Source organism: Caloenas nicobarica, chromosome 11 (assembly GCF_036013445.1).
Source record: "Caloenas nicobarica isolate bCalNic1 chromosome 11, bCalNic1.hap1, whole genome shotgun sequence".
Classification (NCBI taxonomy): domain Eukaryota; kingdom Metazoa; phylum Chordata; class Aves; order Columbiformes; family Columbidae; genus Caloenas; species Caloenas nicobarica.
Window position 1 is genome coordinate 7,307,180 of NC_088255.1, and position 18,764 is coordinate 7,325,943.

An 18,764-nucleotide genomic window follows, 5' to 3' on the forward strand; every position below is an offset into this window, starting at 1 on the left:
TGACAGAGCAAAGCGATTGCATGTCTTGCAAAACAACAGGGGATTCCCGGCCAAGGCCTGCGGGGTTGTCAAGGGGAACAGAGCTCAAAACGAGGTAGCATTTTTTGACAAGCTTCCAAAGACACGGAGGCTGTGCAGCTTTAAAAGTTGCAGTCAGGCCTTTTTTGGGCAGACCAAGAGGTGGGATCATGGGTTGTGGCTAAATGTCACAATTCCAAGTTTCCAGATGTGGCTCTAAAGGAGGATGGCGAGCTCTGTTGGTCTCTTCATTTGATGTACGTTCTTGGATTGTTTTTTGTTTGGTTTAGCTTCCCTAAATATTTGTTTAATTAAAACCTGAAGTTGCATGCTTTGTAATATTTAATCAAGTTTTAACTGGTGGGTGATTATGGGTCTCTCTTCAGCTATACTGACCCTATCTTTTATGTTGGTTGCCTTGTTTTTTTTCTTTTTGATTATTGTGGTGTAGCCAGAATTGAGGTCATGAAAAATATGCATGTGCTTAGTCATTTGAGTAAGCATCCAGATTTCAGTCATGTTTCTGCAGCCAAGCCTTATTCCATCTTTCTCAAAAGGCAAGAGAATTTTTCTTTCTGATGCAGAGGCTGAAACCCCCTTTATTAGAAATTGCCTTGGTAAGCTTGTTGCAGAGTTATGAAAAGGCTTCACTTTCATATTCCAAGTCTCAAGTTCTCGTGGTCTTTTCACCTAAGGCTCACAGGGATAAATGAGCGAGACAGGCATAGGTATTTATGGAACAGTCTTTTGGGAAATGAGCAATAATATTTTTCCAGTAGTGCTTGTGGTGTGAATGTATGTTCTAGAAATGAGGTGCAGCTATCGCATGGCATCCCCCAGAGACCCTGTGGGAGTCCTGCTGTGCAGCTCTCTAGTTCTGCCAGCATTCCTGAAACTTGTCTTGGAGGTGTCTTGTTTTCTCAGGCTCTTCTGAATCCCCCTCGTGCTGCATGTAATGAGTGCACGTACCCCTGAGGAGGTTTCCTGGCTAAGGCTCACCTTTTCCTTTCTTTTGTGATAATCATTTTCAGAAATACTTCCCTTAAAACTGAACAGGAAATGGTATTTTGACTGCATGAAAACTTTATCAAATACAAAAATGTGTATTCCCCACATTTAGAAACACCCAGGAACCTTTAAAACTCCTTATGAGAAATGAGAATAGCCAAACCCATCCCAAAATAGACAGTGGTTCCCACTCAGATGGGATCTGAGATATTCAGGGGCATGTCCCTACTTTGCTATCTTGTTTTGCAGTAGTGGAAGCAACAGTGGAAGACATAGCACAATGTAGGCAAGCAAAAGGTTCTCTAAGAGCTGTAAGGACTCACGTCATGAAGTAGAAGACTCTGATCTACTTCAGGCAGAGCAAGGATCTGGAAGTAGATTTCTGCACCCAAATGTAATAGGCAAATCAGCTGTTGGTTATCTGATGTGTAACTGCAGGGTCTCTTCGTGGTTTTGAATGGTGATTTCGTCCAGGACCTAAGAATGCTTTTCTACCCATCTGTTTTATATTTTCCTATGGAAACTTTTAGTTTTGACTAAAATAGTTCTAATCTTGCAGTTGGGAGATAGAGCTAGTGATAGATTGTGAGTTCTGGCAGAACACTCCCCACATTCAAAATACCACAGCTTCTTAGTTTAGAATAGTCAACTGCTAAGAAGAAACGGAAACTTTGGGAGCTTTAAGGTTGAATGCGTTAAGTTTTGAAAAGTCTCCAGATTCTGCAGTAGTTGGTGTCATCATTTAGTATTAAGAAGTGTTTTGAAAGTGATCGCATTTGACCCGGTTGGGCTCGTAATGCATAGTTGTGTGATGAGAACGATATATCACTGTTTGGATGTTCTTTCACCAGACCTTCAGGGAATTTTCCTTCACCCAACATGAGAGTCAAGAAGCTTGCAGTGGTGGAGATGCTGGAGTGCTCTTTTGAACTGGGCTCTTGCTGGTTGTGAGCAGCCCTTTTAACTTCCATTGGTAACTAATGGGAGGCAGGAGGGCTGCAACTATGCCTGTGAATTTGGACAAATAACCCCCTGCTTCATCTTATGACTCATGATTATCAAATGGTAAAGACAAACCAAGAGATGGTTTCTAAAGGTTTTCAAAGTGGCCACTGCTTGGAAAAGTGTTATGTGGCCATATAGAAATAAATACACAAGCATTTTTGGTGATAAGGGAAGGATTAACTCCTGAAAGTTGAAATCGCCACCACCTGACAGGTCTTGGACAGAACCCTGCATATTAAGCAGGTATCATCTAGGTTTTATGGAGTGCTGCGTGATATTCAAAATCTGCAAATTTCTCTTACCCTTCCTGTCTCCACTTGGGCATCTGTCCTCCCAGCTGATGGGAAGAGCATCACGTCTGAGCGCCTTCTTCCCTGCTCTGCTGAGAGACCAGCCGCTGCACAGCTCACACAATCTGTTTAATCTCTTAACGTGGCTTTAGTGCAGGTATATTTTCCCGATTCCCTGATGTGTCATGTCTAGGAGAATGATACCGGATGACACATTGCTGCTGTGAAATCATCACCTCAGAAGTCATTAACACCTTTGTGGGGCAACTGTTTCCATGGTACTAACGTTAGTTGGAATTGGGCAGGTGACTTCAGGCCAGAAAGACGTTCTGAGTCCCTTTTCTGTGGTGCCCCAGCTTTCTCACTCTCCCCCTCCCCTTTGCTCAAGGCCGGAGTTCTCTCTTTCAAGCACACAGACTTGTGGAAATGAGCCAACATTGCAGCGTAGCACAGGCAGATACCGCTGCAGGGAGAGGAGGGGAAAGGACAGTGTCTTATGAGAGGGAAACAGATGCGTGTTTCAGCTAGGAAAGACGAAAAGGATTGAAATTCTTGGAATTTTTTTTTTTTTTTCTCAGCAGTGCTTTTGCTGCCTCTCATTTTTCTGACCCCTCTGCAGTCCTCAGCATGGTGCTGCTTTAGCTGAGACGTCAAAACATTAGACTTCAGATATTCTTGGGATCCTCTTCTTTTGCATGTGTAGTCATGTGCGTGTGCAGCCATCACAACACAGGAGCAGAGAGGAAATCTATTCAGGAATGTGAAACAAATGCTTTTAATTTTGGCAAAAAGAATCCTCTCATTTGAGCTACTCTGTTCTACCTTTGTGGTGTCTGACTGCTTTCTGTCATCTGCTTGCAGGCAATGTGAAGCAGTTCTATCAAACATCTGTCAAAGAAATGGAACATGGATGTTTGAGGGAGAGCCCTCTGCTCCCACCCCTCACTCCACAGCGTGTCCTCATACAGGGAAGATCTCTAAAGGGAGGCTAGGTGGCTAAAAACTGAAATAAAGTGGGCAGCACAATGGAAAGATGTTACCTGCTATCTGTAGCTTAGGGGAAATACAGTCTGCTGCCTGGAGTAGCTGGGAGCCCTGACTCAACAGGGCAGGAATTCTTGGCTGTTGAAGGAGCCTCCGGGAGTCTGGTGCTCAACAGGTTTGGATGAAGAAGGGGAGCTATGACTCAGGAGGGGTTTAGATTAGAAGGGTGGGGCATTTATGTGGTATGGGGACCTTCCTTTAAAGGCAGCTTGCATGGTGTCTTTTGAAGGTTTCTGAAAGGAACTGGGAAGGACTGTTAGGCTGTGTATGAACCGACAGCTCCCAGTTGTGTTCTAGGAAATGTGTGTTTTCCAGCATCCTGGATATTACAGAGCAATTAATCAAGTGCTGAGCACTGTAAGGCATTAGCTGCTCCAGGAGTGTGCTGTGAGGCTCAGGAGAGAAGTCATGGTTTTGGTTGCTAGATTCTGATGCTGTTTTGGCCAAGCTAAGCTGTAACCCTGGGTGGCTAAGCTAGCGCACCAGCAAAATGAATCAATGAGAATTGCAACATAAATAACAGTTTTACTGCACTGTCACTTGCTTATGTTGACTCCATCTGTTGAATTCCCACTTCCCCCAGTTTATTTCTTTGCTTTCCTTTCCTATGTAATAGTTTAGTTGACTTTAGAATACATATTCAGACAAAATAAACACAAGAAGTCTTGGTAGAGCAATTTATTTTCCTCTTTCTCTTAATGGCTCCCATTGCATTTCTAGCCCTTGCTGAATGCTGCATGGTTTTGTTTCCATTCACAGTCACACCATCCCTGTCATATATTTGCTGTATACAGTAAGCAGTTCCAAGGATCTTCATGCCTGATGGACCTTTAAACCATCAACCACTGAGCTATCTACTGAGTTGTGACTTAGATACAGATCTTTGCTTGAAAATGCCAACAGCAGAGCTTGTACAAACATGAATGTGAAAACATATGTAGCAGTGATTCGAAGCACTAGAGAAATCTTACAGATGTTGTTGCTGAAGGTTTTAGGCCTTTGTTTTATTTTTGAAGACAAGTCAAGTTCCCACAGGTGACAGCTTTCAGGAGCGAATGTTTGACGTTACGCTGGTCAGAGTCACTCCAGTCAGATTCCCAAGAACTGGGTGAAATATCAGTGTCTCTTCTGTGAGGGATGTGAGGTACAGTTGGTGACGGTGCCACTGATGTCTGGGACTTAGCAAGTCTCCCCTTAAAGTATTGTGTAAAAGAAGGAGATGAGCCCTGCGGAGTGGGATAAGGAATATTTGAGAGTTCTTGGTTTATTTCTGGGTTCTTGTGTTTGGATGATGTAGGAACATGAGATAGATGGTGCAACAGAAGAGGGAGACACCGCTTGGCCTGGTAGATGATGTGACAGAAAGCACAAGTGTGGGTGTAGAGAAAGGAAATGTGAAAGAAGAGGAAGAACAGCAGTATATGAGAAAGAACTGTCCTGGAGTGGCACATTGCCAAGCTCTGCATGCATGGATGACAATCTCGAATTCAAGTGGAAGGGGAGGGGGAGTCAGCTAAAAGGGAGTTTAAGTATGTGGGCAGTGATATGAGAGGTTGGTATCTTCATTCTGAATTCTGCTGCCAAATGGTGGGGCCATAGGGGAGCACACAGCTGCAGTTGTGGGGAGAAGCTCATTGAGGTATTAACTGTCAAAAAGTGGGGCTGGTGTGCAGAGCAGAGTGAAAACACAGGTGCCTACAGCATGAATCCAGCGTGTGCCCTGAAGAGCCTCTCTGTGTTGGGGAAGGATGTCAAACCTTTCCTGGGAGTTCTTGAGTGATTTGATCCTTATGACTCTAGTCACACACGCAAGAAATATAGAGAAAGGCTGGGGGGGCAACACAAGTTCTTCTTGGAGCTTCTGTTATCTGAGGTTAATGAGATTAAATGTGTTGCTAATTTTTTCTTCTGCCTTGTTCAGTATTATCACTTCTGTGTTAATTCTGATACTGCTTACTAGCATGAAGACTAGGAAAGGGAACACCAGACAGATCTTCTCAGTATTTCTTTTTTCTGGCCTGTGCCTTCTGCCACATCCTGCTCCAACAGAGGTGTGCCATGCCTCGCTGGTCTCGGTACCATTGTCCTGCTGTCCCGCACAGCTGTACAGGTGGGTTTCATGCTGATTAGCACTCAAATGGGCATTAAGGACTCTGAATAACATCTATGATGTTTGCTCTTTCTCCTTTTTCCTGTGGAAAATACGTGTGGAGTGCAATGACCATTTCTACCAGAGTAATTAGGTGTGTTGTTGGGGATTTTTTTGTGGTTTTTGTTTTTAGAGAAAAACAAAAGTGTAAGACTATATATATAACAAGAATCTATATTATTGGGAAGAGGATTGTTAGGGGTGGCTAAAATTGAACTTGGCAACTGTGACTGTCAATAGTGGGAAGCATGTGAGAGGGTCGCATCCTGGCAGACACACATTCCATCCCATTTTGTGGCCGTGAAAAGTGCTAGTCCATTTTTTGGATGAATTGTGCATCACAGTCACTGCACAGGAGAAAGTCGAAGGCAAGGAAATACAACTGACATTTGTAAAAACAAATGGGAGAGTTTTTTGTGATGGCGATAGTTCTTGTGGAAATCTGTGTCTCAGAGCAGCCCCCGAGACAGCTCTGACTCCTGTGCAGACAAGGTGGATCCTCAGTGGCGGAAATTTCACTATGGTGCGGTAGCAAAACTGTTGGCTGTAGTGTATGTCGCAAAGTTTTAAGTGATCTTTCATATGTTTTGATTCAAGCATGGAAAGGTGTTAGACGCTTAGAAGATCAAGATTATGGTCTTGAATCTGTTTTAGTGTTGTATGAGTAGCTAACGTTGAAGCAGAGGGACCGTTTGGGCTCATGATCTGAGGAGATGCTATGGCATTTTTTGTACTGCTGGAATTTTCTTAAACAGCAAAGTTTCACAAGCAAGTTCTATTACTTTTGACAAGCCAAGGATGGAGATATATGAATTACTGAAGCCAAGTCACCTGAATCCTTGTTATCAGAATTTATGAACTCATAGCTGGCAGGAGTGAAGTTTTTGACTTTTTTTTTCTCCTCCCTCTCTTTTTCTTTTCCTTTTTGAAGGCAAACTTCATATCAGGTACTAGAGTGCAACTATAAAGTTAAAAGTGTCATAATTTTCAGCTGGAATTTTTGATTTCCTTTTCTCAACTCAGAAATTTAGGAATAGTAAAGATAGTGGTAGAGCTATAGATTACTTTAATCAGAATCCCAATGTATCATAGGTATTTATGTCATATGAGGTTTTGGGAAGTTTGGCGTTCTGCTGATAACCTGAAGAAGCTCTAGGCAGAGCAACGTTGGCGTGTCAGGCTGAACATCCTGCGGTTTAGGTGCTGCAGCTGCCGTGTGTCCTGTGCTGTGTGCACGGGGGCACTACAGTCAAAATCCGGCTCCGAGGAAGGAGACCGTGGCTTTGGTGGTGAAGAGCATCTCCACACAGAGCAAAGCCGCATCAAGGTCGGACAGATCAAAGACCAGCATTGAAAGAGTGTGAACACAAATTGCCTGTTCATCCTGCATTTCTGCCGATCCCTGCAGAGAGAGGAGGCTTTACAGTGAAGGGGTGGAAACACCTTGACAGCACTTCCCAATTTTGTTTCATCTCAGATGGTCATAATATGCATATTAAAGAACCGAGGGAAGAAAGGATAGAAAGTGTGTCTGGAGTGTCCCCAGGTGCTGAATATTGACTGCAAGGACTGAATGCAGTTGTCAGTGCTGGTGACACAGCAGGGTTTGTGGCAGAAGTTGTCAGAAGGGGGAGAGAGGGGCTGATCTCCAGCTCTCCTTGTATAAACAAACATTTGAGAATGTTCTTGTCTTGTAACAGCATGTTAGTAGCTGTTGGTGATTTATATTTTCTTTTAAAATACAGTTGCAATATTTTGAATAAAATAGAAGCGCATGTAGCTGGTTTGTAGCCTGTCGTAACTGAGTATGACTGGAATCTTAAGGTGCCAGTAAGAATTATTTTTCCATCCACACAGCAGAGCAAGCACAGTATTAAAATGCAAAGTAATATTATGGTTGTAGCAAAATGCATTGCATGCTTTTTATTTAAATCTATATATAGCCCATAGTATTGAATGTACAGTCACATACTTTTGGTACTGCCATTCAATTAGGTTAATGTAATATTATCAGAGTATTTATCAGGAGAGTAGCTTTTCTTCATGGGCATTTTTTTCTCGTTTTTGTGCCTGCCTTTTGTGTTAACCCCGCCTGTGCAAGGGGATACCTTTGAAATGTATCCTGGCCTAATGCTTCGCCATTTCGGTTGTATTTGCTGTATCTGCACTAACGCTTACAAAAAATGACAGTTGACCTTTGCAGAGTCAATGGCTAGATGCATGTGTAATTAGAGAATTAATAGCGGTATGTCTCATTTATTTACCTCGGGTTGTGAAGTCATATTGAGTGCTTGGTGGTGATTTGAATACCGCTACAATAAATAAAATTCAGAACTACAGCAAAGTTATTTTTGAGAGACCTAGTTGATTCACTGCAGTAGAGAGGCTTGGAGCAAAATAATATTTATGTGGCGTACGCTCTCTGGGAATGGAGAAGCAAAAGTGCTCGGAGAGCTAAATACTTCAACAAATTTGCTGTATGTCCAGTGTGCAAACTCTTACAAAAGAGCACATCTCTCTGTTAACCTGTTCTTTTTATTTTTGTCCATTCTACTCTTTCTCCTGTTTTACCTTTAAAAATATGTGCTTAAGAAATCTGAAGCCTCATGTGTCAGCAGGAAATTGGTTTCAGAGTGTGACTCTGACACCACACGCAGGCAGTCCTCTCCGAGTCCTCTTCATTCTCATTTATACTGGCAAGATACCAAAGATCTGTTGTAGCTTTTGCCATTTCAGAGGATAAGCTGAGTAGAGATTGGAAGACTGGAGAGAAGTGGCTAGAGAAGGGTCCCTCAGTGCGGACAGTAAAACCCTGTAGGTTTAGTGAAAGGATGAGATGGCACAGGCGGGAGTGTTGCAGAATTGTGCTGCTTGGCTGGTATTAACTCGGGGCTGGCTGTCTACCTGAGACTGATGGAGATGCCAGTTAACACCAGCTGTGGGAGCAGCTTGGACAGCTCTGCAGGAACCAAGATGACAGTTTGTTTCAATGAAGCCTCCAAGCAGATTTAATTTCTAATAGCCTAAGCTGGATTTGAAATAAAAGCAGGAAAGTGAAAGAATTAGTGATGACCCACTCATGCCTACCCTGATTTTATCACTTCTCTATAGACTGACGCTTGAGTACTAAATAATTTGAGCAGAAATGTGTCCTGTATTTTAAGGATAAAGTTCAGCGCTTTCTTCAAGATTTGCATGTGTGGGTTTCCCTGTTTGCTGGGCTGCCATTGCAAAAAGACACATGCTGCTTGCTGCAGCTTGACTGACTGTCAGCGATGATGCGTGAAGAAGAAAACCTCGATAATTTCAATTCCTTTAGCGTTCTGACACAAAGGATGGCTTTCTCCCTTATGAAGAGATCTGGAAACAGATAAAGATTGTTAACATCAAATTAATAGATGTAGTGCAAATAATCAGGATGTAATAAAAGACAAAATGTCCAAAGTCATAGTGATAGCTCTTTTTTCTTTTTTCCTCCTCTTCTTTTTGTAGCATAGGGGAGAGAGGAGATGAAAGAAACATTATCCAAGCCTCCTTTTGCCATCAACCCCTCTTGAATAAAGAGTGACTGGAAGAGCTGCTCTGGTGTTAGTTTCTGTGCATCAGCGTGAATTTAGATTCCAAGGCTTATTTGTAGGATTCAGCATTTTTGTAACGGCTACATGCAGAGGAAAGAAAGCAAAAGAAGTTAGACATTTACCCACGGAACGGAGACTTCTTTTTCCAGCTACAAAAATAAATAAGGCTATATTTAAATGCCTATATATCAGTATTACACATTGAGGACCCTTAGGACTGAAAGTTTATGCTGGTCTCATTTCTGTTTTAATAACTGGAAGCCCTTCTGTGAGGAAAATAGCATAGAGATTATAAAACTGATTGTTTATTGAAGGAGAATTCAGATTCTGGAGTTGGTGCAAGTAAGTAATAGGTGCTTGCAGTGTCAGATGCCGCTTTACTGTGGCACATGCAGTAGGTGAGAACTGAGCCTGTAACAGGTCTAATCTAAGCACAACTGTTTGGAACTAAGAGGAACTGCTTAAAGTTTAAAATAAATAAAAAAGCATATGTGGGGGTCTTAATCCCGTATGTAGGGAACAGATAGCAGGTGTAGTAGTAATCTGTGTCATCTGCTCATGCATATTAAAGAGGTCACAATGAAGTCATTGCTTCCTGTCCGCAGCCTGTTTCATACCCCTGCCCATGGATAACATGCCCAGAAAATCATTTGTTGCTCCCTGGAGTCCTTAGAAGGCTCTTTCCTGTATAGATCAGACCATTAAGGTCTGAGGGCTCCAGCTGTCCTTCCTTCTTTACACACGACTGAATCAATGGAAAAGCAGTTAGAAGATACTGTGTCACTTTTTAGTCTTCTTTTTCTTTTTTTCTATTAAGAAATTCTGCACAAGGAGAAATTTCTCAGAGCTGGCCTTCCAAGATGCAGTTTAGAATGTGTTTTGTTTTGCAGGCACTTGCTAACCTGAATCAGGCCGTTACCCAGAATTTCGAGGTCAGACCTCCCTCCACCGCCGGGCGCTGAGTAAGCAGGGTGTCCTGGAGGGTCTCCTGGCATCTGCCCTGTCGTTCCTCCGAAATGGGCCAAGTACAGCCTGTGATGCAGCTCCCTTACCCCTCCGGCTTTTTCAGATATTGAGAAGAGTGTGAATCACTGGGTATTAGGGCTCAAGAGCTCTTGTACTTTCTTGCTGTCCATTGCCCATTTTCGCTCCTCTCTCTCTGAAGAGCTGTTAGTATTTGCTTCATCTGCTTCTTTCAGGCAGTGGTTTGGTAATGCTGAGCTCCAGCAAAAATACAGTTTTCTACTGTGCAGCTCCTGTTCCAAACTGTGGTGCCTGACCACGCACATGGGCATCCCCTCACTGTTATGCAAAGGCTGCTGTGCATTGTGCATTGGATCACTGATATGGCTTCATGAAAAATTGGGAGATGGGTCATTTTTCTTGGGTTTGTCTTGTTTTGGAGTTCGGTTGGTTCATGATCCTGCCCACAGCCCATCGTAACAAGCTGTCACTCAGCTGAACTGTGTGGGAGCTCTAGGGGGAGGACTGGAGGCTCCTCGGGGTGATACTGTTTGACAAAGCTGCTTTTTCCTCAAACCAGTGTGAACCAGCAGTGCTGGAAAACTTACCTGAAACTTGGGGTTTATTCACAGCTACCTCTGCGCTTTGATAGAATGTTAGGGGAACCTGGTCAGAGTCTTATCAAAGCTTTTGCAGCAACAGAAGCACAGTCTCTCTTCAGGCTTAGGAAGACGGCAGAATGTCCATTTATGTTTTTTTCAAGTAGGCTTAGATTTTAAGTCTATGCTTCTAAATCATCACCTAAATTTTTTAGAGGTTGGTGCTTTCAACCCTGCCTGGCTTTCATTTTACAGGTGTCTGCATCTCTAAGGTGTCTTAAAAGATATAGTTATGGCTTCCAGTTTTAGATAAAAGGAAAAGATTCAGAAGGAGAAATCCAAAGGTTAACAGTTGGTTGATATATCAGATGTAGCTTGGTATGTGTATCTGCTCTTTATTTTTGCATTTCCTTTTCTCTGCTTCTCCAGGTGTCATCTTGACATGAGTACATCCAAGCTTGGCACTAAAGGAATATTTGAAACTTGCTTGTAGGGGTGAAGAAAAGAAGCTGCAGCACCCTTGTGTGTATCAAAATGCCCTGTAAAAGCTCTTTAGAGACTGAGGATTCAATTCTGTGAAACAATTTTCATAAGTACTTGGTACAAACATGAAAAATAACATCTCTGCACACTGTGCAAGCACAAGATACACAGATTATAGTGCAGTTAACATTAGTAAAGAGAATGGTTATCTCTAATTAGTAGCACAGGATAGGTGAGAAGGTTTTTGAAGCATCCTGCTCAGAATTGGCATTAAACCAGTAACATCCAAGCAGTAAAGCCTGTGATGCTTTCCTAAATGGCCTGGTTACCCCTGAGGGTGTTTGGGCTTTATTGTTGCACACATAGTTTAATGAACTTTGAAGAGACCTCTAGGCAACAGCCCAAACTCAGAAGGGCAGAGGGGAAAATGCTGATAGACAGTCCTACTGAGCTGGAACACAGTGGCTGTGAAGGAAAAGCCGCTGAATGGGCTGATGGCTGAAAGAAGTGAAGCAACTGCGCTTGGACTCGCTAATGGGCTTTTTGTCCAAATTGCAGCCATCTCTTTCTTGAGGAAGTTATTTGTGTTGGAAATCAGGCCATAGCCAGGCTGCAGCAGGAAGGAAGAGGCGGATGGTTAGTGATCTCACAAGGGTGTGCTCGGGGTGCAGAACGGCAGCTGTGGAAGAAGTAGGTTGGCTGCAAGGGCATTGAACTTGGCAAGAAAGCATCTTCAGCTCCTTGCACTGCTGAAAATCTGGTGTCACGCTGCAGCCTTTGGAGCAGAGCTGAGGGAGCCTGCGGGGTGGTCACGGCGGTGCAGCTCGCTGGCCGTTCCGCTGAGGAGCCAGCAGCCCTCCCGAGCCCACTCATCCCCTCCTGCAACCTCTCAGTGCTTCACAAAAATACAAAAATGTGCACTTGGCAGAGGAGTACCTGTCACCCTTTTCCTGTTCCCAGCCTGGAAAAGAAGCCTCTTACCTTCTGTCCAGTGGTTCCTGAGCGCTTCCCCAGCATTTAATAAAGTGTACAGGCCTTTCCTGCCGTGCTACCGTGTCTGTTTTGCTGAAAGGGATGTTCAAGCAGCAAAGAGGTGTAAGGTTTTTTTCTATTCCCCCAGGGATGCAAGTTGTCTGTATTTGAGTCAATAAAGAAACCAGAATTTGTGTCTGCCTTCCTGTAACCTTTAAATCGTGTGTTTCCCTGTATTGAGAGGTGCCTGTGACACTATTTGTGCCTTAGCTTGCAATTGGATGGAAAAGCAATCTCATTTTTTGGCTGATTCATAGGTCCCTAATGACAGGTTACATGTTAATACGTGTTTTCAACAATTACCATGCAGTTGTGTTTTGACTGGGGCTTGATAGCAAACATCAGTGAGAAGAGCTTCAGGCTAAGGCCTGGTATTGCAGTAATGATACTTCTTGTTTGCCTGTTTGAAAACAGTTCCTGCACAATTGTTGTAGTTTTTTTCTAAGGCAAATAGGTCAGAGGTGATTGTTGTTTGCTTGGTTTTTATTCTGTTTCAATGCATTTGATAATGCTTTATATAGCATCAGTTTTGTTGCTGCTCCATAATTACAACAATTATTATTATAGAGCATAAAGTATCAAACGCGGATCACAGCCATATTGTCTATGAACTGTATAAATGCAGTAAAGAGAGCGTCTCTATCACAAAGTGTTAGTGGTGTCTGGAGAGACAAGGCAGAGAAGAAAAGCTGTGATTCAGCAGCGTGCCCGTTGCACGAAAGCTCAGTTGCAGAGTCTGATACAGAGCAGCTCTTCAAATGGGAAGGGACACATTTCTTGTGCAGAAGATTGCGGGATCAGGAAAGATGAGCTCTCGCCTCCCTTCTAGAGATTAGCGCCTCTAAAAAAACCGGCCTTGCATGTGACAGAGAACAAAGTTCAGGCATCTAGATAGTCAAAGGTCCTTTTCTGACCCTGATGGGCTCAGAAATTTGTGTAGTATTTAAGAAGCACACTTGGAGTCAGTGTGAAAGTCTTTATTGTTTAAATCTTACTGAACTTCAAGGATTTGCATTGCACCTAGAAGTCTCTTTTCCCAGCAGGTGGAGGCAGGTGGGAGGGTTATTGTCCTTAGCAGAGGGATTTGTCCTCTGTTTGCAATACTGCAAACCAGTAGGAAAAAAATTTGCTTTTTTCCATCCAGAGGTGGGTGAGATAGGTCTGTCTCCATCTCAGGTTCAAAATCTCTCCTCACTTCCACTTGAGGTCCTTCGCATTCCAAGGGACCAGTTATTTCTGTATTCCTCAGTCTAGGAAGTTGAATAGCCCAGAGATGGTGAAAGTCTTTTAATGGATTGACATCCTTTGGGTGGAGAAAGTGCAAAGAGTAGCCTTTGCCACCACCTTTGAGCTCAAGTAAATGTAGGTGCCAATTTAAAGCAGAATGACGCTGGCTCACTAACATTGCTCTCTCCTATTTCTTTACAGCTGCTGTATGACAACCCAAAAGCCCGTCAGGAGGTAGAATATCACTGGCGAGCATCAGGGTGTCCCCACATTGTCCATGTCCTGGATGTTTATGAGAATATACATCATGGAAAGAGATGCCTCCTCATTGTCATGGAATGGTATGGACCAGCAGCAGCCCCCACCAAGCATTGCTCTTTGATGGGGTGGAGGGTTGGGGAGAATGTGTTGGCTTAGATGAGAGTTGGGTGAGTTTTCTCAGCAGTGTGATTTTAGTTTGCACAGCAAACCTTTTGTTGTCTTTGCGGAACTGGTAGGGAAGTGTATAGCTGCTCCAGCTGTCTTCTGTGATGGAAGAATGAGGAGCCTTAACCAGAGAATAAATTTACTTCATACTCTATGACAATTGTCCTCATTAAAGCACTGACTAATTAATACAATCTTGAAAGATTTGTCTGTAGAAGTATGGTGCACTTTGTGATTAGCTTCCAACTTCAGATGTAAATCCTATGATCTGATATGATCCTTTTTGTTACTATTTTGACTCTCACTCTCACTTCTCTCCTTGATCTGTAATACCACAGTTCTTGTCTTCTTCGCTGGGGACAAATTAATAATCCTTTTCAGTATCTTTGCTTCCTTCTTTCTTTTTTCTTCATCTGCAACCATTACATAAAACAAGATTACTGTCAGTCTCTCAGTGCCAGCATGTCTGACTTCCCAACTATGTGTGTCATGTTCCATGTGACAGAGTACGTTAAACCAAAAGCATCAAAACTCCTTGATCTTGGTTTGTTTCCTGTTTATTCCATATCAGAATGGCTTTGTGCATGGATTCAAATGACTGTGATGTTTAGGAAGCACTGGCATAGGAGACCTGTAATATCTTCTAATCTGTTCCTGCCATGGCTCAGTGTGATTGTATGGATGCACAGTCAGGTGTTAATTTGATGCTTTCTGCTCATGTAATGTGGGGGGCTTTTTTGTGTTCTTTGTTTCAGCATGGAGGGAGGAGAGCTGTTTAGCAGGATCCAGGAGAGAGGAGATCAAGCTTTCACTGAGAGAGGTGAAAAGTCACAAGTTGAATTTTAAAGTTTGTGAAAGATTGCTTTTCCCTTTCTCTGTCTCCTTGCTTAGTTCACTTACAGGAATTTTTATTTGATTTTTGCTTCTACTTTTTAATTATTTTTTTATTATTATTTTCTGTCCAACTCTGTATTAAAGTTATTTTTTAAAGTTCCTGAAAATCAGAAATTACTAGAATTGGCCGCAATCAGGCACAATGTGGAAGATTTAGAGGAAAATTCTTCATACAAATCTGCTCAGCTGCTTCATTCCTGAACCACTGCAGCCTCTGTTACTCTATTCCCTGCTCTCCTCCAGGCCACCTCTAACGTGATCAGCGCAGCTCCTACTGTGATCCCTCTTCTGGCTGTCCCTCAAGCAGTATCACTGTGCACAGCTCTACTGTTAGATAATGAATACAATGAGCAGATCACATTTGATGAAACATCTCTTATTTGAGGGCTTTAAAGTACTACTTGAAAGGAAGTGTTATTAACCACACTGTAAACAAGCCTGCTCATCTATAATAGGCACTATGTGCAAGTTTAAAGTCCTGCTATGAGTCAGCGACAGAGCTTGCAATAGGATAGTCTTGCCATGTTTATTGTCTCTGCTATTTATTATTTGCAGAGTACCACAGGTGTGCTTGACTCTGGTTCTCCTTGCCCATTCACAACAGACGAGAGCTTGCTTCTGCTCAGGAGTCAAAATGTTAGTGTTTGTAACTAGCATTGTGACAAAATTATTGGAAAAGGAAAAACTTACACCTGAGCTTGTAAATCACTGTGACTGTTCTGCTAGTCTGGTATAGAGGCCAGGCTTTTTTTTGATCCTGTCTTTCCTAGCCTGAGATGAATCCTTGGAGTGCTGTGAGACTTATTTAAGGAAAACGAGCATTTCCAGGAACTTGATTTATTCCTCTCTAAAATACAAGATTCCAGGGGGGAAACTGCTTCCGTGATCATTAGTGACTCCACTCTGTTAAAACCATGATTTTCTACATAAAATACTGTTATATAACATTCTAAATACTTACTCAGAAATCATCTGGGAGTGTTAAACAAAAAACCACCCTCATTCTTTCCTGAGATAAATGAGCCCTGTTCTACTGGATTCCCCAGGTTCACTGGCTGTTTATATATCAGCCACAACTTCCCATTAGGAGCCAGGGGTTTTGGCTGGGGCCAGGAAAGAGGGGATTGTGCATGGTTTCCCCTGAAGTAGATGAGTGTTTATGCCTTCTGATTGTCCTCGCCTGAGATTCTGTAATTTCAGTCTCGAGCCACGTGACAAAGGATTCCAGGTTACAGTACCAGAATTTCTACCTTCTCTCTCACTACTGCAGCTGAGGTTTCTATCTGCGCAGAAAGCAGAGGGTCAGGTTGAAGTCACTAATTCTGTTTCCTTGTCAATAGATAAGTAAAATGATGCTCACTTGGTACAATAGGAATGTCACTCCTCCCTGCTGTGAAACCTCTTCCAGGCTTCAGGAGTACTACTGTTGCAAGGCAGCTCACCAACCACTACAATTTCCCATTGGGGTTATGTTAAATTTTAGAAATGTGTTATTTCAAAGGTGGCAGTTTGGACTTTGCAGAATAGAACCGTTAATTTTTTTTTTTCTCCTGAGGAAAATGGGGAATGAAGATCTGTCCTATCCTAAAATTACTATATGGTTACGTTGCTCTATTTTTAGAAAATCTGTTAGATCCTCCCCTTACCCCTGAACTAGAAGCTGAAAGTTAAACTTCTGTCTCAGACAACCAAGGACACATCCTGGACAGTCAGGGAAATGTCTTGGTTGAGGCCCCTTTCTCCACAGTCTTGCATGTTGCTTGTGTGCCTGTTCTGTTCTTGCTGCTTTTCTGGTGAGCAAATTAAAGCACAATTTTACAAGCTCATAAAGAGCAGGAGTCTAAACCACTGAGTTGCAGTGCCTGCTCAGGAGGAGGGCTGAGCAGCCGGGGAATTGAGGGGTATGGTTGCCTGCAAAACCAAAACACAGCTGTTAGGGCTAATTTTAGGTTTTCTAGTCTTGACGCTAGCCCTGTATTCCAGCAAGCTGTTTGTAAGTCATAAGCATTCCCAAGCATGTCCCTGAGTTACAGTGGGAATGTTAATGTGACCTTTCTCTCAAATTGTATTTATAGAGGCCGCTGAGATAATGAGAGACATCGGAACAGCCATCCAGTATCTGCATTCAATGAACATTGCCCATAGAGACGTCAAGGTGAGGCCTGAAGGTGTGTGGGCAGGGTAAAAACAGCATAAAGCAGAAAAGCAAATGGGCAGTGGTGGTTTAAATAGAACTAGGAGTACAATCAGATGGTCAAAGTGTTCCTATTCCTCTGCCAGTGTGAGGAAGGATCTGTTCAAAACTAGTTTGCAACTAGTCACAGGTCAGAATATTAATGTGTGCTAATGCCTTCCAGTTGCATACAAAATGCAGAAGAATCTGGTGATAGTCAGATGGTCAATTAAAGAGGTACTACCAGCTTGCAATCCAGTTAATTAACAAGAAAATAACACTGCCTGAAGTGAACTTATACTAGACACTATACCTCTAAGTACAGTCGTTGCCAGATATTAGTTGTTTTCACAATCATAATTGCCTAAAAAACAAAACAAAACATCACCACCACCGAATTCCCCATCAGAAACAGGAGAAACTGCATATATGGGAATTCCATGCATCTAATCCACTTTAATGGTATATGAAAACATTTGGGAAAATGGGAAGCTCTCAGTTACTACAGTGTGTTGTATTAGGTGAAGTTTGTACCCAAATCTTGTTGTAGAGATTTGACAGAGTTTGTAGTACTGTATTTTGTTTTCCTTCTATAAAGTACACAGCACAAGGAGAGACAAGGTAGCTGCACCGAGGCATTTCTGGCACAGCCATATGGCAGCGATGGAGTGTGGGGAGAGCAGGTCAGGTAATGACAGACTGAGGCATCTGATTGATTCTGCAGCTCTGAGCTTGTGAATTTTCTACAGATGCTTCTGTGTGTTTAGCTGGAGGGAAAACTGCCATTGCTTGGTATCACTGATGGTTGAGGGTTCTTTAGGTAGGAACTGGAGAATGGCTTAACAGTTCAGAGACAAAAAATCTCTTCACTTTTGTGGAGCTATGTGCCTATGCCTATCAGCAGCACAGATACTGAAGTGCTTAGCCCCAAACACCACCTACACACATTCAGTGAACCAACATAGAAATAGTTCAAATTGCTTAATAGATCCAAAATCCTGTTTTCTTTCAAGCCATTTCTTCTGTATGTCCCCTAACCCTGGCATGAGAGAGGACATAGCTTCCTTATGACTGAGAAATGGGAAAACAAGTTTAAACAACTGCAGATTTTGCGGATGTGCCATTGTCCTGTGCACAAGAGCTTGTACTTCCCTCTGTGCCACTTCTGGTTTTGGAGAGCCTTTGTGGAGCGTGGAGCAAGAGTGGAATGAACTTGGGTTTCAGGAGAACAGAGGTGGGGAGCAGGAAGGGGACTGTGTCTGTATCTGTTAGTTCCGCTGGACTTATGTCAACTCATAGAGACTGCGGCTGGTGACTCCTCTTGTCTTCCACCTCAGCTACCTGAACAGAGTGTTGAGCAGGCAGAACAAGCCCAGTAAGTGCAGTGGACTAGGGAGAGGTTCAAGAAGCCAGACTTGACACCCAGTGGACCTGATGAAAGTCTTTTGATTTGCTCTCTTAAATACCGTGTTGAGAAAGATTTTGATCCGTAGTCTGGGCAAAAATGCTGGGAGGGAATGTTCTGCATGGCATGATGGGGATGTGAGAGAGCTAAGAAGACTCAGATGTTAGTGGTGATCCAGGCAAATATGAATGGCTTGACCTTTCAGCTCATTAGAGACATCGCTTTATTGTCTGTTTTATCCTTTCTCTTGGTGGTCTTTCAGCCTGAAAACTTGCTTTACACCTCTAAAGAGAAGGATACTGTACTCAAACTCACAGACTTTGGATTTGCCAAAGAAACCACTGTACAAAATGCACTGCAGACCCCCTGTTACACTCCTTATTATGTGGGTAAGTTGTCCAAGATTCATTTCTTGTGTTTCAGTCTTTCATCCCTCCTCTTATGATGGGCCTGTGGACTATAGGAACAGA

The 18,764-nt window shown here is 42.9% G+C and overlaps 1 protein-coding gene across 3 annotated transcripts in view; it reads left to right on the forward strand.

The window, feature by feature from the left end:
* The window catches only part of MAPKAPK3 (MAPK activated protein kinase 3), a 49,992-nt gene that overhangs the window by 21,264 nt on the left and 9,964 nt on the right, over window positions 1-18,764 (forward strand). For all 3 annotated transcript variants that reach the window (XM_065642822.1, XM_065642823.1, XM_065642824.1), the window contains exons 3-6: window positions 13,598-13,737; window positions 14,578-14,642; window positions 16,792-16,871; window positions 18,557-18,683. In XM_065642822.1, coding sequence (XP_065498894.1) covers window positions 13,598-13,737; window positions 14,578-14,642; window positions 16,792-16,871; window positions 18,557-18,683 — 412 coding nt within the window. The remainder of the gene's footprint in view (window positions 1-13,597; window positions 13,738-14,577; window positions 14,643-16,791; window positions 16,872-18,556; window positions 18,684-18,764) is intronic.